Below are 27,195 nucleotides of genomic sequence, written 5' to 3'. Positions count from 1 at the left end.
AGCATGCAAATATTTATTGATACAATCTTCACCAGAGGCACACTTTATTTTTAATTGATAAAAATAACAAAGGTTTTTCTAAACTGTTGATAAAGAAGATTTTCTTTGATTTTATTATTTTCTAACCTAAACTGCATGATTAGCTTACTACTTTTCAGCCATTCCGGTTTTCTACTATAAGCATGTAAAGCTATGTAATTCCTCAAAGTTCATTTTTGCCTTACATAATATGGTTTAATTTATGCCACTTTGATTAACTTTTAAATTTAAACAAAATTAAAATTTCTATTTTGATTTCTTCTTTGACTTACATCTTTGAGAGTTTTCTTTAAAATATGTGTTTTAAAATTTCCAAATATTTCTTCATTTTCCTTTTTGTTGTTCATTTCTTAGTTGTGTTGTCAGGGAATGTAGTGTGTATTTTTCTTAAAACATTTGTTTGTCCTTCTTCATGGCTTTGTACATAGGGAATTATAATTCTTCTGTGTGTACTTGTGAAGAATTTATATTTCTCTAGTTATGTATCTGTTAGATCAAACTTAAAAATTGTGTTTCCGGTTGTCTATATTAATTTTCATTTGTTTGACCTAGCATGAGAGAAATGCGTTTCAATCTTCCACTGTTGCCTTCTTACAGACTCTGTAGTTCTATCAGTTTTTCTTATATGTATTTTGAGACTATTTTATCTGATACTTGCAAGCTAAGCATTGTTTTCCTAGTGGGTTGATGTTTTTCTCTTATGTTGTGGTTCTTCCTATGCCTAATTTTGTTTTTTTGTCTTTTAGGGTCTGTTTTGTCTGTCCTGCCTTTCTTTTGGTGGTAGTTTACATGGATTAACCTTTTTTCTTCATTTTCCTGTCCTTTTTTTATGTCCTTAGATTTTAGGTGTCTCTTAAGAATGTATTACTAGATTTTTAAAAAAAATACAGTCAGATAGTTTATGATTTTTAATTGGTATTTTTAGAAGTTAGTTCAAGTCTCTTGGTGGTCAACTCTTTTTTTTTAATCTGAAATTAGTTTTATTTTACCCTTGTTCTTGAGAGAGAATTTTGATAGGTATACAGTTCTTAGGTTGATGCTTTGCTTTCTGTTCATATGTAAAGATGTTATTCTACTTGCAAAGTCTGCTACCAGTTTTATTTATGGTGATTTGAAGAAAATATTTTTCATCTCGCTGCATTGAATTTTCTGTCTTTGGGATTACACCTTTACATCTGAGTCTAGATAGTGATTACTTTTTTTTATCCTATTTTGGATACATGTGTTTCTTGATTCAAAATACTCTTTCATGAAGTCTAGAAGATTCTGAGCCATGTATTATTTAAACATTTTCTCTTTGATTTTATCTACTTTCTCCTTCCCAAGATTTAAGTGGATATATGTATGTATGTATGTGTTTCCAAATCACTTATTTTTCATCTTTTATATTTTTAACTTGTGTCTTTGGCAGAACTTAAAATGCTGGATAATTTAATCAGGCACATGTTCTTTTTCATCAGTTTTCTTGACGGTGCCTAATCATCTCGTCAATCCATCTGTTTTATTTATTTTTAACAATTATACTTTTAATTTTTAAAAGTATCACTCCATTCTTTTTAGCTATACCCAGTCTCCTGTTGCTTGCTCATTTTTTTTTTTTTTTTGAATCTGTAGATCTTCTATAGACTGGCGACCCCCATGTCTGATGTCCTTAGGGATCTAAATTTATTGCTTGTTTTTTCTGTTATCTCCCTCGTGGTGGGTTGTCACCTCCTGTGCTTGGAGATTTTCAGTTATGAACTCTTCCTTGATTGCTCTTTCTCTCTGGGAATTCTCAGAGTCTGAGTTGAGATACTTTCCTTCTGATAGGGCTTGTGTCAGCGTTGGCTGGGAGCTGTCTGTGGGACCCCCTTTTAGTCTCTCACTTTGCTCCTGGCCCACGGCTCCATGTCCCATGTTGTTCTTGTCATCTTGACTGTCAGGTTTAGTTTCTAGATAGAGGTTTGTTGCTTTGGGGGGAAAAGTGACTTTAAATGTTCCCTATTTCTGTGAGCTCAGTAATATTAAAAAAAATTTAGCATCCACTTTGTTTTGCAGTCATGAAATGCCCCATTGGTTCATCATAACTGATGGGATCAGAAGTCCTTTACACTTGTATTAAATTTTTGTAGTATGTTCATTTTAGTTTGTATCAGGAAAAAGTTCTGTAAGATTTCTTGGTGATAACAAATTTTCTATTAAAACAAGTTTATATCTAAGTTGAAAGTTGAGTTATTCTAAATCAAAATATTAAATAGGTAACAGCACAGTTGGCAGGTGGATTTGGCAAAGCTTTCTACTTTGGGGTGTGTGAATTAAAACTTTGGAAAACAGTGAGATAGGGAATAAAGGTGTGTAGGGCACAGTGTACCGTTTGGACCCATAGTGAACCTACAGAGAGAAATTGTGAATGACCAAACTGTGAACATTGCTGTCAAAATGTTGGGAGCAGGATGCTCAGAGAAGAGGTGTAAAAATAAACTTGGTGGTAGTGAGAAGTTCAGGAAATGCTTCCTGGAATCGAGTAATAAGGACTGGTAGGCATTCTGGTTGCAGATGAGGTTTGTTTAGAAATGACAGGCAGCTGGGTGGGACTGGCTTCTGCATTATGTCGTGGAGTGACTAGAGAAATGCAGGAACAGAACCACAAAACAGAACCACTTCTGTGCTGTAGTAAGGAGTTTGGTCTTTATTCTGAAGATAAAGAGAAGTTAGAGTTAAGTGTAAAATTTTATGATCAGAGTTTTAGGGGATGCCAAGATCGAAGGTAAGTCACCAGTTAGGAGGCTGCTTGTTCAAGTAGTTCAGAGAAGAGATGAAGCCTCAGCCAGGGCAGTGGCCCCGGGCACGAAGAGTTGTACGTGTGCTAATTTGGGTTTCCTAGAGGAGTTGAAATGACAGGACTTTGTGGTCACTTTGGTTATGAATGTTGAAGGAGACTGGGGAGTCTAGATTGACCTCCAGATTTGGGTAACCAGGTGGCATGTAGAGCAGTTTACCAGTAACATACAGAAAGAGGAAAGAACTTGGTTTCATTTGTTCTTGAGGAAAAGGATGTTTGATTTTGAACTCACTGAATCTGAGAGGCTTGTGGGATGTCTTGGTTAAGATCCAGTAGCGGTTGACAGGGAGAGTCTAGAAGTCTATGAGTTATAACCCAGCGTGGAGAGATTTGAGAGTCTTAACTGCATTTTTAGTCATGGTTTGCTAAAATAGTGGGTTATGAGACCATTTAAAGCAGTACATAGATAAAAAAATTTTTAATAGGAATATATGCTAATATGTCTGAAAAACATAAGCTGTACTTCCAACTTATAATATCACGGGTGCTACCACTTAGGCCAAGTGAGCCCAGTAAAAAAGAAATACTAAGAAAATAAAGTACATGTGACTTGTGGAAATGGCAAAAATTGTGGTGAAGCTATGCACATAATGAAAGTTCAGAAAGCGCTATTGTAAGCCATGGGTGTGGAGAGAGTAAGCATGAGAAGAAGAGACAGTTGACCTTTGGGTGGCGGGAAATGGAGAAGAAGCGCCCATGGAGACTGAGGAAGAGCAGCCAGAAGAATAGGAGGAGGACCAGGAGAAGATGGTCTTTGGAGTCCAGATGAAGAGTTCTGAGGAGGAGGAAGTGGTCCACAGCGTCAAGTAAGTTGTAAGCTGAAAAGTGCTTTTGGACGTAGCTATTAAGGGAGACCATTTAGTTGGAGGCATCCACATAGTGGATTAAAAAATACTCATCTAGTATGTTAGTCATAGCTGATGTTCATAGCATTTCCTATACGTCATGTGCTAGTAAATGCACTTGACATATGTTAACTGGTTAATCAAATAGGTAGTATTGCTGTCCTCACTTAATAAATAGGAAACAAACACCTCAAGAGGTTAAGTAACTCATCCCAGATCACACACTCAGGAAATGGGAGAGCCAGGATTCAAGCCCAGGCAGTCTGGTTTCAGAGTCCATGCTGTTAACCACTATGCCGCATTGCCTCTCTGGTTAAAACAGAATAGAGAATAACAATAACACCATTGCCATAATTATGGTGCGGTGGGTGTAGGGCATGGTATCGGTGAGCTATGCCAGGCTGGGGGTGACCAGCATGGTGTCACAGTGGCTCAGTCTGACACTCATGAGCACATTAATTGCATCCGATGCCGTGATGGTGACAGACAGTTCTTGGCTCTTTCTGTATTTATATACAAAAAACACTTGTTAAGAAAAATGAGTTTAAACATGTATGTGTTTCCCAGAATAGCATATGTCCCATATCATGTGCCATACTTTGGGTGCTAAAATGACTTTTTATTTTTTTCAATCATTGTTTGCTTTTGGAGTTAAATTCTCTAAATGGGAAATACTGGTCACCCAGAACAAGTCAGAAGGTTCCAGACATTGTAGTTATTCAGTCTACTGGAAAAGATCAGTAACAACTTCACTAAAGCGTTTCCTTGGTGGAAGTGGAAGCCCAACATTAGGAAACTGAAAATGAAGGAGAATGGAGCATTTGAATGGGACGAAAAAAAGCATTCTTGATGAAGGTGAAAAACATCTGTGGTAAGAGACCGAGGAGACCTGAGCCATGATGACTCTTGGCTGGGGTCAGCAAGGAGCTGATCAGAGTTACAGATTTAGAAACTGGTTTAGACCTGGGCAGTGATCCAAGATGTGGCCTTGTGAATGAAGAGCTTAGGTGAGGAGGGCAGCAAGGTGCACTTTAGTTGAGGAGGTGGTCGCACTGCAATGGTTGGGTCCTGAAGGGCTGTCCATGCCCACCTTAGTGTGGCTGGAATGATGCCCGGAGGAGAGAGGAGAGCACAGTGAGCTAGTTGCTGGTGTTCTTTAACACGGCAGCAGCCAGGAGGCAGCTCGATCCATGACAAGGAAACGTAACCTAGTGAAATACAGCATTTGAGAGGAGACCATAGAGTCCGAAGACCTAGGTTTGATTCCCCCCAAGCTTGGTGATCTTGGGCGGATTAGTTTTGCTGTGAATGTTTTCATCTGTACAGTGACGATGGTGATACTTGTACCTGCAGAGAGTTGCTGCGAGTGTTGATGAGGTGGTGCACGCAAAACGCTTGGCACATCGTGTGACAAATGGTACCAACAGTTTGCTATGAAGGTGGTTATTGTTCTTCACTTCTGATATTGTGAGGTGGTTGTACAGCAAGTGGAACATGAAAAGGATTAATTAAAGAAACAGATGTATTTTCCAAGGGCTGATGGTGGTCTTGGTTAGGAAAAAAGAAACTTGGTTTATCCTAACAATAGTGGGATAGTAGTGGTGAAGTGAAAAGATTAAAAAGCACTGTTAATAATGGTGCTGGTGATGCTCAAAGAGGAAAGTCATTGTTTGGAGAAGAGTTAGAAGTAATAAAATACTGAGTTCTTTTCAGTGATAGTTAGGTTTTGTACCAGTTCTCTGACAGCTATACCTTTTTATGACTGAACTTGCTTCAGGAAAAAAAAAACTTGAGTCTGCAACTCCAGCCCCCTGCCCCTCTATTGAAATAGTTATTTTAAAAATGTGGTTGTTGGTAACATGAGGGGTTTGCCCACTGTTGCAATCTAGCAGTGCTTACCTGCGTTGCAGTAGTTTAGAGAATAAGGAGCAGTGAGTGCTGGGAAGGTCTGGATGTGGCTGTAGGAATTAAGAGGTGGGCACGCTCTCCCTGTACCACTTCAGCTCTGCCCCTGTGCCCAGGACAGAAACACACAGTTCGGTCTGGATAGGCAACCATTCTTTCAGTGGATCAAGATTTAGTTCTAGTCAGGAGGTGGAGAATGTGGCAAGAGTTCGTGTATGATGAAATAGCGTATTTCATAGATGCAGTAAAAGCAAATGGAGTTAAAGGGCAGTGGTGGAAAGATGTTTTTTGTTCACTTATTGAACTCATTGTTTGAGGACTTAGCACATGCTAGGAGCATACAAAGATGAAATAAGCTGCCCTTAATTATCTTCCATCTAAAGGAGACATGTAAACAGTTAAATTCAGAGATGGTGACTCTTTGAACCTAAAGAAAAGAAACAGATTAAACTGATGCTTGAAGAGAGTCATGGCAGAGACTAGCAAATGAGGGTGAGACTCTTCCAGAGCTCAGTGTTCTCATCAGAGTTGCTTCCTGGAGGCATAAGTTCCAAGTATTTATCAAACATACCGCAGAAGCTAGGAAAACTGCTCATATCATCTCAAATGATTTCATTGTTGATTTGAGTTTGTGTTGTGTCCTTAGGGTGGTGTACCATGGCCGATTTTCCCCAGGGAAATTTTGCAGATTATGCCTTGTTAGAAGATTGCCCTTATGTGGATGATTGTATCTTTGCCCCTGAGTTTATGTCCAGTGATTATGTTCGTGTGACTCAGCTTTACTGTGATGGAGTGGTAAGTAGATTTCTTAACTTTTTTTTTTTTCTTGGCCTTATTGCACCACATGCCAGATCTTAGTTCCCCGACCAGGGATTGAACACATGACCTCTGCATTGGATGTACAGTCTTAACCACTGGACTGTCAGGGAAGTTCCCTTAACTTTTTATTTTTAATATAATGTCTTCTTAAAGTTTTTTTTTAAATTGAGATATAATTGACATGACATTAGTTTCAGATGTACAACATAATGATTCAACGTACGTATATATTGTGAGATCAACACAGTAAGTCCAGTTACCGTCCATCTCTACAACATAGTTATACATTGTTTTTCTTCTTGTGAGAACCTTAAAGATTTCGTGTGCTACTTGAAATTTTACAGGGAGGTATATATAGTTTCTGCAGGGGTCGTTTCAGACAAGAGAGCAGGCAGTGCCTCACCAGGGGATATGTGCAGTGCTGCTGAAAGCTTGTTTTCTGCCTGGAGGTGAGCAAGGCTCTCAGGGGAGACCCATAGAAACAGACTGGGGGAAGCCCTGTGAGAAAAGGCTGAAAGACACATCGGTTGAAGATGTGTTGAAAATGTGTAAGTAAATGTACCGAAAGTTTTTAGTTTAGTACTGATTGCCCTTACATCAAGAACTGGGGACTTCCCTGGTGGTCCAGTAGTTAAGAGTCCGCTTGCCAGTGCAGGGGACATGGGTTCGATCCCTGTTCCAGGAAGATCTCACCTGCTGTGGGGCAGCTAAGCCCGCATGCCACAGCTACTGAAGCCTGGGCACCCTAGAGTCTGTGCTCTGCCAGAGAGGCCACTGCGAAGAAAAGCCCGTGCACCACAACTAGAGAAAAGTATGTGTGCAGCAGTGGAGACCCAGTGCAACCAAAAGTAAATAAATAAAGTTTTAAGAAATGGAGAACTGCACTTCTGCATTTTACTAGATACAAATCAAAAGAATTCTTTTCCTTTTTAGGGTAGACAGTATAAAGATTATGCCCAAACTGAGGGAAACTTAGGTGAGTACATTGATATTTTAATTTTGTTGAAACAACTTCTACAGGATGTTCATATGTTCACATCAACATAATAGACGTATATCTTTAAGAGAATTTATTCTTTGCTGTTCTTTTTCACTAGAAATTAAAAAATCCTTTGTTAAATAGTTTTAGCTGACATTTAGATATTCTTAACATCCAACAGATTCAGGTATTTTATCCATTCATTTCTTACCTTTCCATATCCATTTTTGTCTTTTCCCTTAACAGTGTTGATTCATTCCAAAACAAGGCACAAAATATTAATTTAAAACTTTTTTTTATTAAGAATTTGACATCTGCACTCTGTGGTGTAGTCAACCTATTTCTGTCCTGCAAGATTACTGTGATGCCATTAAAGTCCACATCTTCTGGCCACTTCTGTTTCAACGTCAGCAGAGCTCTATAATAACACGGATGCACTCCTGTGTAAGGACCAGGTGAGTTACTGTCTGTTAAACCATTCTGTATGAACAGTGGTAAGCGTGTTGCCTTACCACTGAGGGATGCCAAGTACAATGGAAGGCTTATGTCTCATTCTTATATACTGTTCAACTCTACTTTTGTTTAATAGAGTGGAAAAAGTTAATACTGGGATTTGGATACGAATGAATAATCTTGGTGATTTAATGAAATTGAAGAGCATTAGATTAAGGAAGAAATAATATACTTGTTTATAAATACAAGCATTATAGTACAGAAGAAAGAAAAAGGTGTAATATTTTGTCTACTTAATAAATAGCTTGTTATTACCTAGAGGAAAGAAATAGAATTTTTATTCCAATAGTTTAAATTGAGGTATAACATAGTCAAGTGTAAAATTTAATGAATTTTTATATATGAAAACATAATCTTTTAAAAAATAAATTTGTCTTTAAGCGGTTCTCATGCTTGTGAGATAAGTTTGAAGAAATTACAGCAGCTTGAACTGATGGAAGATATTGTGGATTTGGCAAAGAAAGTTGTGGTAAGATATAGAATGTATATCCCACCCCCCTATTTCAGGAATATAAATATTTATATGGTATCAGGCCCATGCTACTAATTTATAGTGGCTAACAGGAATGGTTTTAGTTTTGGTTAACCTGAGTTTACTTTGCCAACAAAGGTCCCTATAGTCAAAGCTATGGTTTTTCCAGTAGTCATGTATGGATGTCTCAGAGTTGGACCATAAAGAAAGCTGAGTGCTGAAGAATTCATGCTTTTGAACTGTAGTGTTGGAGAAGACTCTTGCAAGTCCCTTTGGGGACTGCAAGGAGATCCAACCAGTCCATCCTAAAGGAAATCAGTCCTGAATATTCATTGAAAGGACTAATGCTGAAGCTCTGGTACTTGGCCACCTGATGCAAAGAACTGACTCATTGGAAAAGACCCTGATGCTGGAAAAGATTGAGGGCAAGAAGAGAAGGGGACGACAGAGGATGAGATAGTTGGATGTTATCACTCATTCAATGGACATGAGTCTGAACAAACTGGGAAATAGCAAAGGACAGGGAAGCCTGGCGAGAGGCAGTTCATGAAGGTTGCAAAGAGTCAGACATGACTGAGCTACTAAGCACAGCACAGCACAGCACAGCACAGCACAACCTGAGCTTATTCTGCTATGCAAGAGTTCATGCTGTGTATTTCAGAGGTTAGGTAGATGGCTGTTTTCATGGTTCTGAAGTGACATGATGAGAACTAGGCTGGCTCCATTTCTTTAAAGAATAGAAATTAGAATTTGTCACAAATGAAAGTGTGCTCCTGGTTTACAGAAACCTTTGTCACAGGTTCTAAAAGTGACAGATTCTTTCTTGTAACATAAAATCATGTCATTGTCACCACCACCACAACAAATATTTTTTCTTTGGGATAAACTCTATCATGTCAAATTTGAGGAGTTATCTGTGTACTACACTGAAAGGTTTTGTGTTTTTTTTCCCTTGAAAGCCATTAATAACTTTTCTTATTTCATTTGGTTATGGGGCCAAGTGTTTTTCTTGCAAATTCTGATTGCAAACTTAAATTTAGAAAGGGCATTCTGATATTTATTTCCTATAGATAATCCTTTGCAATAATTTATATAAGCCAATGAATTTTATAAAAAGATTTTTAGGTGTAATGAACTTTAAAATCAGTACATCTAAAAGTTACACTAAATCATTTTATTATTAGAACCCTGTGTAAGACTGTTTCTGACTTGATTCAGGGTCCTTAAGAGGTCAGTTGGGCATAATACTGCTCTGGGAAGTGGACTACTGGTACATACGGTGGTTTTTAGTTGTTCAGTTGTGTCCAACTCTTTGCGAGCCCATGGACGGAGGAGCCCACCAAGCTCCTCCGTCCATGGGATTTCCCAGGCAAGAATACTGGAGTGGGTTGCCATTTCCTTCTCCAGGGGATCTACCTGACTCAGGGATCTCCTGCCTGGCAGGCGGATTCTCTACTACTGAGCCACCTGGAAAGCCCTGTACATACAGTAGTATTCCTAAAATGTAGAATTTTTTTTTATTCACTAGAAAATTAAAGTATAATTGGCCAGATAAAAAAAAATGTTTTTTTTTTGTTTTGCAGAATGATACATTCTTTATCGGAGGCTTATTGAGAATTGGCTATAAAATAGAGAATGTAAGTGTCAACATGAGAATCCAGCACTGTGAATAAGTGGCAGTTATTCATATGTAGCATTTAGTCATATGGATTTCTATATTTTGCCTAAGCAGTCTCCTTATTTGGGTGGTTTGTATCATTTTCATTTTTTCCCCCCATAGCTTTTTTTTTTTTTTTTTGCAATTTGATTGTTTTTTCTCTTTTGTTTATCTGTCATATATTCTCTTCCAAATGAAATTACTAGGTCCCTGGTGTGGACATTTTTCGGTATATGATTACTGGATAATCTCATTTTGTGGGATCTTGGTTGCTCGGCCAGGGATTGAACCTGGGCCCTCAGCAGTGAGGCTGCAGAGTCCTAACCACTGGACTGCCAGGGAATTTCTGACAGATACATGTTTCCCTTAAGCCTGACACCAGCACTGATAACTCCACTATTTCTGAAGTCTTTTCAGACATTAGAAGTATGATAACATTTCTGTGAACCCTTGACCCTTTGAAGGTCATCGCACTGAGCGCTTATTTGTCCAGGCATGCACTCCTCTTGTTGTATATATGCTTATTCTTCTCTCTGCCAAAGACCATTTAAAATACATAGTACCTTTTGTGAACCTTAATCTGTACCTTTAATTTTGAGGTAAGGATGGAAGTCCTAGTGTAGATGAGACCTGAGAACCCTCGTTCACCTTTGTTATTGGACTCTCCTGCTCCCCAGGGCAGCCTCTGGCCAGGTTGTAGACCTCAGCTTCCTGTTCTGTAATCACTGCAGCAGCATTTTGAGCTCTGAGGGTGGCCTGAGGTTCCCTGAAGATGTAACATATGTGAGTCTATGGTCTCTGTTAACTTGTGCGCTGGGGTCTAGCTATTCTAGGTTGCATGCCAGAGTAATGAAAATATGTTTTCCAAGTTTTTATTAAGAATATGAAATGCTATATAAGAGAAATTTATAATGCCACATGTAAACTTATAATTAATACATAAATCACATTTTCACCCCTCTTTTTGAAACAGAAAATCTTGGCAATGGACGAAGCTTTGAATTGGGTGAAATACGCAGGCGATGTAACAATTTTATCTAAATTAGGAGCAGTTGATAATTGTTGGCGTATGTTAAGTATTTTCTTTACTGAATGTAAGTATAAATGCTTTAAATTGTTATTTGACTTAGTTTTATAAAGGTATTATTTTGGAAAGTAGAATGCATGGCTATGTGATTTTGTGTTTATCTTAGGATTTTTAAACATGTTTTTTTCTCTTGTGCATAAGAGAAAAGACTGGATAAGAGAACTTTAACCCTGTAGTTAATTTTATTTTGTATTTCCTATATTGATGATTTGTGTGACTATATATTTTTTAAACATCCTACCAAGTGGATGCTATGAGTTATTATATATAATAACCAAAGAAAGACTCCACACTGGGGTTCATGTATTTTCATTCATAAGAGAAATAAGTAACTGAGGTAAGACCATAATTTTCATTTTTCTGATGAATCTATTACTTTGAGGTATGATGAAACTGCCTTATATATTTTTTACCTTGTGAAATATTTTTCTCTAAAGCATTTGAATGTTAGCAGTGTTCTTATCAGTCAGTTCAGTTCAGTCGCTCAGTCATATCCGACTCTTTGCGACCCCATGAATCGCAGCACGCCAGGCCTCCCTGTCCAACACCAACTCCGGTAGTTCACTCAGACTCACATCCATCGAGTCAGTGATGCCATCCAGCCATCTCATCCTCTGTCATCCCCTTCTCCTCTTGCCCCCAATCCCTCCCAGCATCAGAGTCTTTTCCAATGAGTCAACTCTTCACATGGGGTGGCCAAAGTACTGGAGTTTCAGCTTCAGCATCATTCCCTCCAAAGAAATCCCAGGGCTGATCTCCTTCAGAATGGACTGGTTGGATCTCCTTGCAGTCCAAGGGACTCTCAAGAGTCTTCTCCAACACCACAGTTCAAAAGCATCAATTCTTCGGCACTCAGCTTTCTTCACAGTCCAACTCTCAAATCCATACATGAACACAGGAAAAACCATAGTGTGTTTATAGGGATCTTAAAACAGGAAGTACTTGACTCTTCAGTTGATGGTGACTGATTATTTGCCATTTCTGCTGAGTAGAGGGCATACTTTGTACTCTTGACCTGGGTGTTAGAAATTAAGCTTAAATATGAAGACAGGTTTTCCTGATATTTATTAGATGCTGGGCTGTATTACATGAGTAGAGGTGGTTCTCTTTGTTGTTTTGGAAGCCTTTAATTATAGGCTAGATTTTATGGTGAAATTAGACGACCAGTATCATGTATTGGGCGTCTGTTGTTGGACTTGTTTCTGACACTTTCTTTGTGCTCTTTTCTTTATAATAGCCCTGCAAGGTAGCTGCTGTGATCCTATTTTAGAAATGAGTAAACTTTGAGAGGTTAAATGATACTGCTTTCGTCTGTTAAGTAGTAGAACCTAAATAAGAAGTTAGGTCTCTCTGATCCCAAAGTTCAGGTTTTTGTTCTATAATCTTATTCTGTCCCCATCATCTTCTAAAATTCTTCAGTGTTAAGTTTTAGGTACTACTTTGCCTTGGAAATGAATATGTTTGGCTGGAGGCATAATTATAGTTTTGTTGCAATAAAATTATTTACCACTTATTAATAAAATCTTTTTTATAGAACAGCTTAAAATATAGAAAATGAGGTCTCGTAAACTTTTAACATAAATGTTGGTTATTACCTACTGCGTTTGAATTAGTTTATTACATTTTTATGAGAATGTTTCAAAAAATGTCTGATTTTGACTTGAGAGTTATAATGTTGAAATAAGATGTTAAAAAAATTTTTTTATATTAAATATATCTTAGAAAGTAGTTTCCCAGGCTTTTGTTTTCAGAAATTTTAGTTGAACTTTGTGCTGGGTACACTGTAGCTCAGTGTTATTAAATTGACTTGAGTAATTATGAGGCCTGATTGGAATGTGTTAGGACAGAGCACTGTTACCTACAATTAGAACTAGAGTAATAATAAGCTAGAAATAAGGTCAATTAGATTCATGGCAAGCAATGAATCCAATGTTTTCTGAAACAGTTTATCAGTTGTTTAACTTTACAGACTCACATACCTCGCCTAAGAGTGAGAACATTAACAATACCAATTTTTTTAATACATTTTTTCTCACTCTCTCCTAAAAATAACATTTAGACAAGTATCACATAACTAAAGTTGTAACAGAAAACTGCAGTTTGCTTGAAGAATTTAAAACTCAAAGTTGTGCGGAGTGTCTAGAGGTGAGAATAAATAATTATTTGTAAGTATATTTTGAGATTTGTTTGTTAGAACTTTTATTAATATTCAGGGGAAATTTCAGTATTGGCTCAGATGGTAAAGAATCTGCCTGCAATATGGGAGACGTGGGTTCGATCTCTGGGTTTGGAAGATCCCCTGGAGGAGGGCATGACAACTCACTTCAGTATTCTTGCCTGGAGAATCCCCATGGTCAGAGGAGCCTGGCAGGCTACAGTCCACAGGGTTGCGAAGAGTCGGACATGACTGAACAACTGAGCACACAGCACATCTGAATATAAGAAGGACTACTGTAGAATTTGATAACATATTTGAGAGAGGTTTTTAGTAAATTTTGATTAGAATTGGTTTTGGAAGAGGAAGACATCTTGATCAGAATTTTAAAATTTTTTTAATTTTAATTTACTTATTTTAGGCTGCACTGGTTGGGCTTTCTGTGGTTGTGGCGAGCAGGCTTCTCGTTGCAAACCACAGGCTTCAGTGCCTGTCTAAAGCAAACAGGCTGTATAGGTTTCAGTGGTTGCAGCGGGTGGACTTCGGTCATTGTGGTTCACGGGCTCTGGAGCGCAGGCTCACCCGCTGTGGCACGTGGGCTTGGTTGCCCCTAGGTACACGGGATCTTCCCAGACCAGGAACTAACCAGTGTCCCCTGCCTTGGGAGGCGGATTCCCAACCTCTGGACAACCAGAGAAGTCCCAGAATTTTATGTTAAAGATTTTAAAAGTTAATTGAAAATTGAAGCTTGATTTTTTTTAAAATTTAATTTAAAAGGCTTTTAATTAATTGAGAGAGTATGATTTTCTTTGGGACCAGCTTTATTGACATGTAATTCATATGTCATACAATTTACCCAGAGAAAATAAGATTTTAACAATCAAATTTTTAGAAAAGGATTTAGGAAATTATTTTTCCATTCATGATATAATCCAGTAAATAATAGTTTATTTTGAAAATTTGAATGTTTCCGTTGAAATTTTAGTTATAGCTATAGCATATTTGATTTCATGCCCTTTTTTCCTGCGTTTTGTTTTTATTTCATCTTTGCTAACTTTGTCACCTCATTTTTTGAGGGGCAGTTAGTCTAATCAACATTTTTTAAGGTCTTACGTTTATTGAATAGTATCACATTTTCTAGCCTAAAATTAAAGTTCTGCCTTAAATCTATTTTTTTTTCTGCTATGCAGGCATAATGTATATTTAAGAGTGGACCTGCCAAATATGGTACACAGGGGATTAATGGTTCATATTATTCATAATGTAGTGGTTTTGTTTACTTTTTAATATTCTTTTTTAACAAAGTTAGCCCTGAGTCATTAGAGACAGGCTTCTTTAAATGTGTATGTCAAAATACTGGGTATTGAATTCTCGTTTTCTACATAAGTAATCCCCCAGATTATTTTTGACTTCTAAGATAAAAACCCAGAACCATTTTCCATAGGTTTTTGGGTTCCTGATTCTTTTTGAATGTAATTGATGACTCTTCTTTTACTTTGATTTCTCAGCAAGGAGAACTAATGAAAATGAAAGGAAATGAAGAGTTTTCCAAAGAAAGATATGATATAGCTATTATCTATTACACCAGAGCCATTGAATGTAGGTAAGAGCAAAATGGAATATTGAGACCCTTTCTATGTGGCAGATCACGTTAGAATGCTAGTCAGTATGAAAGAAACACAAGATGAGGAACTGGAGAGTATCTTCAGTTTGCTGTGCAGAATGTTTTCTCACCCGTAGGTATAAGAAACATGAGGTGAACTGAATAGATGAACTTAAGTTATATAAGTTAAGCCTGTTAGGCAAAATTTTGAATTTGCTTCTATCCTGCCCCAATTTGTTCCCAAGCTTTCTAGTACAGGGTCATCTGTTTTTTCTTGGACTCATTTTCCCTTCTTCTAATTCCTTCCAAATTATTGACTGATAAGAAAGAATTAGTTACTAATTCTTTACTAATTAGTTAACTAATTAGTTACTAGATGTCACCCATTCAGGGATTTATGCTTTCTATGAGGGAACTTTTAAAGGATAAAAGTTGGGATTGTTGGGAGAGTACATGTGTTCTGCCTTATCTTCTATTTGTCCAGCTGCTAGAATTTTGTAGCATTCTTACACGTGTGCCTCACTTGGTTCTTACTGACATCTTTGCTGGGCCACCTAATGCTGTAGCAGCCTTAGGAGGGTGTGCTGTAGACAGCTGCGCTCTTTCCAGATGTACCCATCGCCACAGGGAATGAGTGAATCTAGGTAGCAAACCACATTTGGAAGGTTGCCTGTCTGCTCTAGGAGAGGTGGAGATAATATAGGTGAAGTAAGAGGTGGAAATAAGAGGTGGAATAAGATAAAACCAAATGGGACAAAGCTTGAAGTCACACTGTTTAAATTACGGTTGCAGTTTACAGATGTCCTTTGTCAAGGTGGTACAGTTCTGATTTACATAGAAGTGTTCTGTCCTCTTCAGTGACAACATGCTTGTAGTTCGCTAGATTTTAATGTCTCATTTGATCCTCTCAGCAGCCCCAAGAGCGTAACAGAAAAAGCAAAACTTTTAGTCTTCATTTTGAATACAGAGAAGTTGAGTTGATTTGAACAAGCCCTTCAGGAAGTGAAGGAACCAGGACTTAGCCAGTTAGGACTCCAAATCCTATATTCATTTCTGCTATGCCAAACAGATATGAAGATTTTGAAAATTTTTTCTTGCCTTATGATTTCTGTGTTATGTTCTTATTTTAAATGTAATGTTCTTCACTGATGAAACACTATTTTTTTTTAAAGGCCTGAAAATCACCTGCTTTATGGTAACCGAGCTCTTTGTTTTCTTCGTACTGGACAATTCAGGTAAATTGCTTAGAGTGCTTAATCACTCAGCTGTTATGCTAAATACCTATATTTGAGAAATGTTTCTGTTTGCAGTTATGCCAGAAAATCCTTCAGTAGTTCTTTGGCAGAAATAGTTAAATGGTTAAAGAGAGCTCTGTAGGTTTTATATATAAAAACAGCAATGACAGAAACTGATTTTTTTAATAGAGTGGATAGCATATGCTTTGCATTATTTTAAGCACTTGAAGTAGGTTATTTAATTCTCAACAGCACATTTAATAGGGCTTCCCAGGTGGCTCAGTGGTAAAGAATCCGCCTGCCAGTGCAGGAGATGTGGGTTCAATCCCTGGGCTGGGAAGATCCCCTGGAAGAGGAAATGGCAACCCACTCCAGTATTTTTACCTGGGAAATCCTATGGACAGAGGAGCCTGGCGGGCTACAGTCCATGGGGTTACAGAGAGTCAGACACAACTGAGCGACTTGGTGTATTTAATAGGTTAGATAATGTTATTTTCCATATTTTACGTGTGGATAAACTCATACCATTAGTAATTGTGAATTTCGTTCTACCCTGCTCCATTTTTTTTCAAGCTGTGATGTAGTGATGCCAAGATTCAAACACAGCTCTTACCTGATGATGCATAATCTATGTTTATAACACCTATATTACCTTCTTTTGCTCTTAGCTAATCTGTATAGTTCTGGAACAATTCTTGCTGTATTTGTTTCTTCTGTATAAGTATGACTAAAACTAAGTAAATGTCCTTCATAAAGAAAAGAAAAGTTTAATGATTTAACTATGGGAGTGAAATTGTAATTAATTCTTAGTTCCTCATGTTGAAGTGAGCTAGTATTTATTAGTTGAGAAAGATTGTTGACAGCGCCCCCATGATTTTATTGTCTCTCAGCTTACAGTTTTTAGAACTTAAATATTAAGTGTGAGTGTTGAGCAGTGTAGACTGTTAAATTTAACTGTGTCTTACAGGATTCCTTCTGGAATACATCCATTCAGTAGAAAAATACTAAAAACAAACTAAAAAACCACGTTAGAGGCTGGGATCCTCAGAATAAAGCTGCGTAGGCGTAAGGTCCTGCTTAGTTATTAGTTATAATTCCTATTTGCATCTTGCCTTTCTGTTGCCCAAAATAAAAAGAGAATACCTTGCAAGTTATAGAATTCTCACTATATATGAAGAAAGAGGACACCAGTTTCTCAGGGGAAACTGTTTTCCTGATGTTTGGTTCCGGAAGAAATTTCTTCTATGATTTACAAGTAATATGAACTGAGTGATGGGGTAGAGAACAATCTCAGCAGCATTCCTGTTCAGAGTAAAAGAAACACACCCTGAGAGTGCAGTTTTGGTTTTCATCAATAGTTTTTGAAATTAAGATTCTTATAAGAGCAGAGAGTCTGCTGTCAGTTGTTTTCCAGGGAGAGTACTTGCATTGAAGTGTGGGAGGTGGGAGCGGGGAGTATGGTGTATTCCAAGTATACAGTTTTCAAAAATAACATTTATGTTTTTCTTTTATTATAAACAGAACACTTTCTCATGGTAGAAAATTTGGAAAATACAAGAGTTTAAAAAGAAGAAAATAAAAAATCACCTCCTCGGAGAATACCGCTGTATTAACGTTATGCAGCTTTTAAATGGCTTAAGCCGTGGATAACCGAGGCTATCTAGTCTAGAGGAATGGATGGGCTTGACACAGTCTTCCATCAGTACCACTGTCCTCAACTGGTTCTGGCAAGAAATGGGCTGCACATGTCTTTAGGTTACTGCCTCTGGCTAGGTCCAGACTTGCAGATATCCTGTGCTGTTTAAAGGCCATTCTGTATGTTCTTAAGGTGAATAGCTTGGCTGGCAACTTGGCTAGCCTCTTGTGAAAATCGAGGCGCCTATCTGAAACTTCAGAGTGGGTCGAAGGTCATCCCCTCTGCATAGGGGATCCCTTGGAGCTGAGAGGCAAATGAGGGGTTCTGCCTTCTTTTGTGAGTGTTAAATGCTAGACACTCAAGTAGGAGCCTGCTGAAACTCTGCTCTGAAGGAGGTGCATCAAAGCCAGGTAGCCTGGTGAGGTCAAGGTCAAGATCAAGAGTAGGGTTGTGCATCCATCCTTGTACCTCCCAGCTGACGGTCTAGCTTTGTGGGTCAACACCATAGCAGTTTCCTGTAGAGGCAGGTCAGCACCATTTCCTTGTTAGGCAATCACCAGTATGTGCTGGATGCTTGTTTAATGTCAGAAGCATGATGCCACCCTGGTTTTACTGGTGTTTGCCACCTCATTCACTATTTACATGACTTGCTCAGTAATGGAGGGATAATGTTTCCTGAACCTGCAGTGCACGTAACTCCTTATCAAGTGAGTAGATGATATGACTTCAGAAAAGAACACACTGCCAGCGATTCAGATGTGTCCTTGACCTAGGAGGACCCATGCCATTTAGCTGAGTTACCAGGGTTGAGAGGTGTTGAAGCCCTCGTCTCTGAGGGCTGGTAGATCTGTCATGGGAGTCTGGCTGAGCAGCTGAGGGTGAAGCATATAGCCTCCCTGGCACTGTTTTGAGTGCTTTTCCTGTATTAACTCATAAAAGCCTCCCAGCCCTGTGAGATAGGTGCTGCTGGGTCTTTCTTGATGAGGAACCTGAGGCCCGGGCGGTTAAGCAGTGTCCTCAGATACTCACTGGGTGGGTGTGAACCCAGGTGGATGCACAGTCTCTACGATTAATCACCATGCACAGGTGATGATAGGCTCAAACAGCAATGTGAAAGTTGAAAAAAATTAAAATAATGATCTAAATAGTCAATAAACATGATTATCCTTACAGGACATGCAGATTAAAAACTGTGAGTCTCTCTTTCGTACCCATTAGATTGGCAAACATTTTAAAACCTCATAGCACCAAGTGTTTAAGAGGACGTGGAACAAAGGAAACTTTCATACTCGGCCGGAGAAATGTGTAAATCGGTGCAGTCACTGTGGAGAGCCGTGTGGCAAGGTGAAGACGTGTACTCTCCTGCCCACTTCTGGGCTACCCGAGAAGATGTGTGCAAGCCTTCATTAGAGCGTTATGGTTAAGAGTAAAGAAATGGAAACCACCTAAAAGTCCATCTATAGGGAATGGATAAAATGAATTATGGTATATTCATACAATGGAATGCTGTGCAGCAGTTAAAATGAATGCAGTGTTGAGTGAAAAAGCAAGTTGCAGAATGATTTGTACGGTATGATGCCATTTATGTGATGTTTTGAAATGTGCAAAATGATATGCATATGCATAATTAATGCATAGTATGTATTAAAAGTGACTTTGAAGTGCACGGGCATGTTAAAATACCAATGGAGTGGCTGTCTCTGGGGAGGGAGGGAGGACAATGGATTGGAGCTGGGAAAGATGGTTCACAATGGATGTCACCTGTGACAAACCTGACAAGAAGATCTGAAGTAAATATGGCAAAATGTTAAGGTCTTGCTAAGCTGGTACATGGGTATTGATTATGTTAATGTTATTCTCTGTACTGTTACGTATATTTGATACAAAGTGTAATTAACAATGCACATAAGATGAAACACCAAGCATTAGGATAAAGTAAGTGAAAAATAATCTTGAAAGGGGAGAAATACAAATATTTTAAGGCCGGTTTGGCTGGGAGCCTGAGGTGAGGTATTTGTGGGGAAAATGTTTCACTCAGAAATGGTCAGCGTGGTGGCGGAGGTTTTAATGCCACGTAGTCAGTTTCTAAATCTGACCACCTTTGGGTGGATACAGGTGAGGCCAAGAGCCAGTCAGAACCCTTACCATTCTCCAGAGGTGTGCCGCTCCAGGAAACCCGGGACGGGGCTGGGGTGAGGGAGGGGAGGGCAGGCTTGTGCTCCCTGCCAGCCTTTCACGCTGCGCCTGTGGGCGGTGCATCCCAGAGTGCCTGGCTGGGATGAGATGTCCGTTATCTTCCGGTCTTCTATAAGTCCCCGTTTTAAATAGAATTTGAGAGGTCGAGGGCATCTTAGAGTGATGCTTTTAATTGAGGTAATTTGAAATTTTCAGATTAGAACAGAATCTAGAAAAAGCAATCAGGCATCTATAGCCTCTGTGGTTGCAATAGTTATACAAGGTAGATGATTAGGGTTACTGTTTAATTCATTCTCAGTGGGACTCGCGTGTGGAAATTTGAATTCTTCGGTGGGATGGAATAAACTGTGTAATAGGAAATGTAATTGGAAAAGGGGAAAGCTTAGTCTTGGATATTTTAAATTTACTTGGGAAGAGTATAGAATTTTAAAACTTGGTGTTTACTCTGATCCTTTGGTATTTAACTACACTTAGATGGTATTCCCTTCTATTAGCTCCCAACTTGTGAATAATATGAGGCAGCTAGATTTTAAATGATTGTGTGTGTGTTTCTGAACACATGTGTGTGAGGTGTAAATCAAGTAAATTGTATGTTTTTGTGAGAATTTTCAAAAATCTTAGTGTATGTGGGGCGTTTTTAGTGTATTGGTTGATGAATTATTCCTCACTCTGTTCTCTTACTTGTATGATCTCTATTTTGCTTAAAAAAAATGCTGAATTTGCTTTTGAAGGAAATAGTTACTTTATCAGTCTTATTTGAGGTGCACCCCTTTTTAAAACACAGTAACAAATGCACATCATAAAAAAAGAGAACAAAAGGATAAACTGAAAACTCTTGCCCACCTGAGACCCCTGCCCTAATCCCTTTCTTCAGATCCTTATGCATTTCAGTAATATTTTATGCCTTTATGAACACTTACTACTTTGAACCAGATGAAGTTGCCATTTTTATAAGTCAGAATAAGGCATTTTCATTTGGTTCAGTATAATGTATGTGTCTTTTGTTTTAACATGGATAAGAGCATATTATACACTCTGTTGTACATCTTGCTTCTTTTAATATTTAAATGTTGGAGTTGTTGCACATCAGTGAATACTGACATCTACCCCAGTTTTTATTCATGGCTGCATAGTGTTTTACTGTGCATTAGTTTGTATTAGAACATAGCTTATTTCCAGTTTAAAAAGTTAGCTAAAACTATGTAATATCCTTTTATGTTTAACACTCCGATTCAAGTATACATAGATATATAGGATAAATTCCTAACAAGAATTTATTTTACTTGGATGAAAGAACATACGTAATTTTACTTCCAGACACTAACTTTCGATTTAAAATGTATGTGTGATTAATAGTCACTGCATATTTGACAGTAACTGACCATTCCATCTGAATCCTGCTTTTGTTGCTTCATTGTGAGATCCAGAAACTTGGGGACTAAAAATGTTACTTCTTTGTGATCTGGTCAGGCCCTGAAAGTGACGATTTGCCATAAGGGGGAAAGATGATAACTCTTCTGGGCATTCAAAGTTCTCACGTACGTAGGTGTTGTGGTTTGAGAAAGTCAGTTAATAGCATCTCCTTCCCCTCCCAAGTCCAGAACTATTACTGCACATTGAAATCACTCGAGCTTTGAAGAAATCCACCCCAGTTACCCCTCCAAGTTCTCATTTAATTGGGCATCGGGCTTTTTTAGAAGCCCCCCAGGTACTACTAATGTGCAGCCAGGATTGCCCACTGGTCTAGAGAGAGTGTGGGCTGACATTAGAAGGGGAGCTGGGACTGAGCTTTGTGGGACAGAGAAAGTGGCCGATGAGAGAAGGATGAAGCTGCACAGGAGACTCCTACGAGGTTCGCCAGAGAGCTAGGAGGAGAGTCAGTGTAGGATCCTGGAAGCGAGTGAGAGAGTGGCCAACAGGGCCTGTTGCTGGGAAGCCCTTTGGAACTTGGGTTTAGTTCTATGGACACCTTCTAGTCCCTAGGGAGAGCTGTCAGCGGGAAGCTTGGCACAGATGCCAGGCCTGAGTGGGCTCAGAAGTGAGGATGAGGAGATGGAGGCAGCCAGCACAGGCAGCTGGTGAAGGCATTCAGGCAGAGAGGATGGGAGAGTTTTGCCATTGTATTCAGGTGATTTTGGCTGCAAATAATAGAGATCTCTTAATTCAGCTGGTTTAAATGGGGAAGAAAACTTACTTGATCCAAGAGTTCCAGAAGACGGTCCTAGGGTTGTGTATGTAGTGACTCGACAATGCCATCAAAGATCTAGTGGTTTTTTCCCAGCCCCACCGTGTGACTTGGACCTCAGACTGCCCACCCCCTCAGGATGGCAGGAGGGCTTCTGTAATTCAAATACCACATTGGACATTACACCCTCCCGCAGAAGGGTGACTCTTGTACTACGCAAAAGAAAAACTGTAATACGCATATTGAGAAGTGTACAGTTCATAAGTGTGCAGGTTGAATTTTTCAGATGCAAATAACCATACCCAGCATCCAGATCACAACCCCAGTACCCCGGAAGTCACCCTTGTTCCCCCTCAGTCACTGCCCACTTCCTCCCCCAGGATAACTCCTGTCCTGACTTCTGACACCATAGGTTAGTTTTGCCTGCTTTGTGCAATATAAACAGAATCATGTGATACGTGCTCTTTATGTCTGGTTTTCAGCATTGTGTTTGAGATCCATGTTGTTGCATGTAGTTGTGAAGTGTTCATCTATTGCATGAATATACCACATTTTATCCATTCTATTGTTGATGGGCATTTGGGGGTTTCTAGTACTTTTACAGATAGTGTCATTGTGAACATGTCTTCATTTCTGTTAAGTATGTAATAAAGGAGTGGCATTGCTGGGACAGGAGCGTGTGCTTATGCTCAGCTGTGCACATAATTTGCACCGTGGTTGCATCATTTTACACTCCTGCCAGCAGCACATGAGAGTTTCAGTTCCACGTCCTCACTAACACTTATTATTTTGTGTCATTTCATTTAGACATTCTGCTGAGTGTGTGGTGATATGATGCTGTGATTTTAATTTGCATTTCCTTAAGTTAATTTAGGAGGTTTAAGTTGAACATTTGTTTATCATATGCTTATTGACTACTCAGATATCTTTTGTGAAGTGCCTGTGTTGAGTCTTTTTTATTTTTCTCTTTTGAGTTGAATGTTTTATTAGTAGGTTTTTAAAAAATATTCTGGATAGGAGTAATTGGTCAAAATATGAATATTACAAATGCCTTCTCATGCTCTGTGGCTTGCCTTTTTTGCTTTCTTCCCATGAATGCAAGTAGTAATTTTAATGTACTACAATTTATCAATTTTTTTCCTTTATGGTAAGCACTTTTTGTGTTCTGATTATAATCTTTGCCTACTCTGCAAAATATTCTTTGTTTTCTAAAAGCTTGACCGATTATTGGTATTTAAATCTCCTGTCCATCTGGGGAGCCCCAGGTGGCGCTAGTGGTACAGAACCCACCTGCCAATGCAGGAGACATAAGACACAGGTGTGATCTCTTGGTTGGAAAGATCCCTGGAGAAAGGCATGGCAACCCACTCTAGTATTCTTGCCTGGCGAATCCATGGACAGAGGAGCCTGGTGGGCTACAGTCCATGGGGTGGCAGAGAGTCGGACTCGACTGAGATATGCCATGATCCGTCTGGAGGTGTTTTTTTTGTATGAGGTAGGGGTCAAGGTTCATGTGAATGTCCAGTTGACCCAGCCCTATTATTTTTTTCTTCTGGCCTTTGTTTTTGGGCCCAGGATCACCCCCCTCCCCCACTCCAGGGCCAGCCTTGGTGGAGCTGCTATTCCCAGGGCAAGAGAGGGGGGCTCCCCCTGCCTCTGAGGGACATGGCCAGAGTAGGGTGCCTCGTTGCACCCACCCTCGCCTTCTTGTGGAGCCTGTGAGTGGAGCTCAGACTGCTTCTTGCTGCTCCCTAGTCGTGCTCCTCTTGAGGTCACCCAGAACCTGGTCTTCCCTGCAAGCTCAAACTGCTTCCCAGCATAGCCAACCCCCCTCAGCCCTGCCTCTCCTTGCTTCTTGGGCCCCTGTTTGGGAGCCCTCCCCTGGTCTGATCCTCTCCCCCAGCTTCACTCTGCCCTGAGGCCTCCAGAGCAGCTCTGCTGAGACAGCCCTTTGGTGTCTCTTTCCTGTGCTGGAGACCATAGGCCTCTGCCCTGTCCTCCAGCCCTCACAGGCCCTCGGCCTCTGACTCAGGAACCCTTGCTCTCCCTGCCCCTCCTCTCTACCTCCGGGATGTCCACTCTCTGTCCCCCAGACTCTGTGCACGCTCTGTTCTCTCTACCTGGGACACTTTTTCCCAGCATCACAGGGCTCCCTCCCTCCCTTTATTAGAGTTTCAGCACAAATATCACCTCCTCCTAGACCCTTTTTCCTGATAATCGACTCTCTCCACCTCATTAGCTTTCATATGGCTTGGAAATCACTTGTTTTTTATTTCCATATTATCTGTCTCCCACTGGGATATTAGCCCCAAGAGGGCGGGGCTGTGTCCAGTTTGTCTACACTGTGTCCATAACACGGCGCCCGTATGCCCATATGTAGTAGGTGCTCAAGAAGTGGGTGGGTGGGTGGATGATAGAGGAGGAGGAGGACTTTCGGCTTCTCCATTTGCTTGCAGGCCTCCCCCCCAACCCTCCAACTTTTTTGTGCTGCTGCCTCTGCTCTGCCTCCGACGTGTATATGGAAGACACATTTACTCACGCATTCGTTCACTCAGTGTTTGAACGTATAAAGAACGCATCAGCATCTCTGCGTAGCAGGCTCTGCACCACTGCAGGGATATGGAAGAGACCCCTCAGCCGACCCAGCCCCATCTTTTCCGAGCGTGTTTTCTCTGTGCACTGCAGCGTTAGCTTTGTCATGCAGATCGGGGGACTTTATCAGGATCTGTAAGGGTCTGTTTCTGATTTCTGTATCCTCTTGTGTTTGTCAGGCCGTCTATCTTTAGATAGCTTTCGAATTTTATCTTTAAAAAAATGTGTATATGGTCTTTTAATAGGTATTGATGTTTGGTAGAATAAGTTACCTAGTTTTATTCTTTGTAATCCTTTTGTTTGTTTTTTGGTGGTCTTTGTAATCGGTCTTTAAGAGTGAGCTGTCCCCTCAGTTCTGGGTCACACCTGCACTGTGTATCCCTAGACCACTCAGTGCAGAGTAGGTTTGCGATGATTGGCTTAAACTCACTAGAAATTATCTCTAAGTCTTGGAGGTGGACCCTCACAACACGTGTCTAGCAGTCAGAAGAGGAGGTTAGCTGCTGGGTAAATTGCCAATAGTGTTTGCTTAGGGTTTGAGACATTTATTTATTTTTACTTGCTTTTTAAAAGATGAGCAATCTGAGCAGATTAAAAGTCAGTAGGAAGTTGCATGACAACATGAATGTACTTCATCCCACTGAATTTTACATTTGAAATGATTCATGGGGTAAATTATGTGTGTTTTACCACAATAAAACATACTGATAGGGTAAATTCCTGAAATGGAATGTGTGATTTTACAGGAGAGAGAAGGGATGATTGATACTGTAAGAATGGGTAGTTACATGGCACAAGTGGAGGAGTCAGCCACAGGAGGAGGAAGAAACTTTCATTGTAAGGGAGAAAAGTTAGGGCTAGATTGAGAGAGTTCTCTTTGATATGTTCAGTTTACTCATTGAAATAGGAGCAAAGCTCATCGGCTGAAAGGGAGTTGGCAGGAAAGGACCCAAGTTTTTTTTTTCTTTTGACCACTCTGCGAGGCATACGGGGTCTCAGTTCTCTGACCAGGCATCAAACCCATGCCCCCCTGCATTGGAAGTGCAGAGTTTTAACCACTGGACCACCAGGGAAGTCCTGGAAACGACATAAGATTTGAAATGGTCATTTAACAAAATTAGAGAGTAATTTGATCTAGAATGTTGGTTAACACCGTTGAAGGCCCCTTTGGGCCTTCCTGAGTAAGTAGTACTCAGGAAGTACTGCTAAGTATCCTGAGTAAGTAGTACTCCTGGTGTGCTCTGCCGTGTTTTTTCTCTGGTAGTACTTGGCTCCCTACATGTGGTCCTGGAGAAAGCAGGAAGCAGGGCTCGTCCAGAATTGGGTTTTGCCATAGAGCAAGGTGTAAACATAGGGACAAAGAAGTATGCAGCTGTATCATGGGAATATGAAATGAGGAACCAGCGAATCTTAAGATAGATCAATAAGGAGGTTTAAAAAAGAGAGAAAATGGGTAAGCCAGTGAGGTGAGCACCCTGAGAAGCTAGTAGGAATAGCTGAATAAGTAGGATGAAAGGAGCTATGATATCAGGGGAAAGAGTGGGATGCCTGAATTAATGATTTTGGGCTCTGAACAGTTTTGAGCAGTGGTAAAGTTCCTGGGAGGGTGGTGGTGGGTGGCTGAGCTGGACAGAGGAGGCCATTGATTGTAAGGAAACTATGAGAGACCAGGTGTTAGACCTTAGTACTCGACAGTTTACAGTGTACTGTGCTTTAGCATAGTATCTGAAAACAGGAAAAACCAAAATTGTCATCTTAAAGATGAGAAAGTGACCCTAAACAGGTTAATTACTTCCTATCCGCCCCAGTGAGAGTTGGTGATGGCGCTGGACTTAACCTCATGTCCCAACTTATGCTCTGTCCATTATAGCTTAGCCAGTATGTTATGTGAAATATCTGGGACTTTTATTCTCTAAGATCAGAAGTCTTGCTGACAGTACTACATAGTACCAAAAAAACTCCATGTGAGTAATAGTAAGTTAGGGATAGGTGAGATGTAGATAGTTGTGTGCAGGAAACACTCCAGAAATATTGAAAGTAGCTATTCTTGGGTAATTGTGATTGTGACTCTGGGTGACTTTTTTCCTTTGTTTTGCTTTTCTGTATTTTCCAAATTTCCTATAATGGACATATATAGACTAAAAAACTAGATTGTATATGGAAAATTAAAGTACAAATAGATAAGCACTATATAATACCCTTTGAAAAATTTGATTATTTTATTTCCTTTTCCTTTAGAAATGCACTTGGTGATGGAAAGAGAGCTACCATTCTGAAGAACAATTGGACAAAGGTAGGTTTCTTTCCTGCTTTACTTTGGCTAAACAGTGCTGTACAACTTTTAAAAGTCTGTTTACAGGATATAAATCCCTAGTAAAAGTGCTGGATGAAATTACATGGAACTCAGCAGCATGGCAGGGGAACCTTCAGTTCCATAATCAGAGAGGACCCGCAGC

General features: G+C 39.6%; 1 protein-coding gene across 1 annotated transcript in view; it reads left to right on the top strand.

Moving 5' to 3' along the window:
• Positions 1-319: 319 nt before the first annotated feature.
• TTC3 (tetratricopeptide repeat domain 3) overlaps positions 320-27,195 on the top strand; it is a 116,756-nt gene continuing 89,880 nt past the window's right edge. The window contains 10 exon segments of the mRNA XM_010834830.1: positions 320-6,405; positions 7,363-7,405; positions 7,713-7,863; positions 8,303-8,390; positions 9,977-10,030; positions 11,024-11,144; positions 13,197-13,282; positions 14,801-14,895; positions 16,068-16,130; positions 26,978-27,032. Of these exon segments, the coding sequence (XP_010833132.1) occupies positions 6,268-6,405; positions 7,363-7,405; positions 7,713-7,863; positions 8,303-8,390; positions 9,977-10,030; positions 11,024-11,144; positions 13,197-13,282; positions 14,801-14,895; positions 16,068-16,130; positions 26,978-27,032 (894 nt within the window). The 5' untranslated portion in view covers positions 320-6,267.

The sequence above is a fragment of the Bison bison genome, unplaced genomic scaffold (genome assembly GCF_000754665.1).
Source record: "Bison bison bison isolate TAMUID 2011002044 unplaced genomic scaffold, Bison_UMD1.0 scf7180017864037, whole genome shotgun sequence".
NCBI lineage: Eukaryota > Metazoa > Chordata > Mammalia > Artiodactyla > Bovidae > Bison > Bison bison.
Note: the sequence above shows the minus strand (reverse complement) of the source record. Positions and strands in the feature narration are given on the sequence as shown.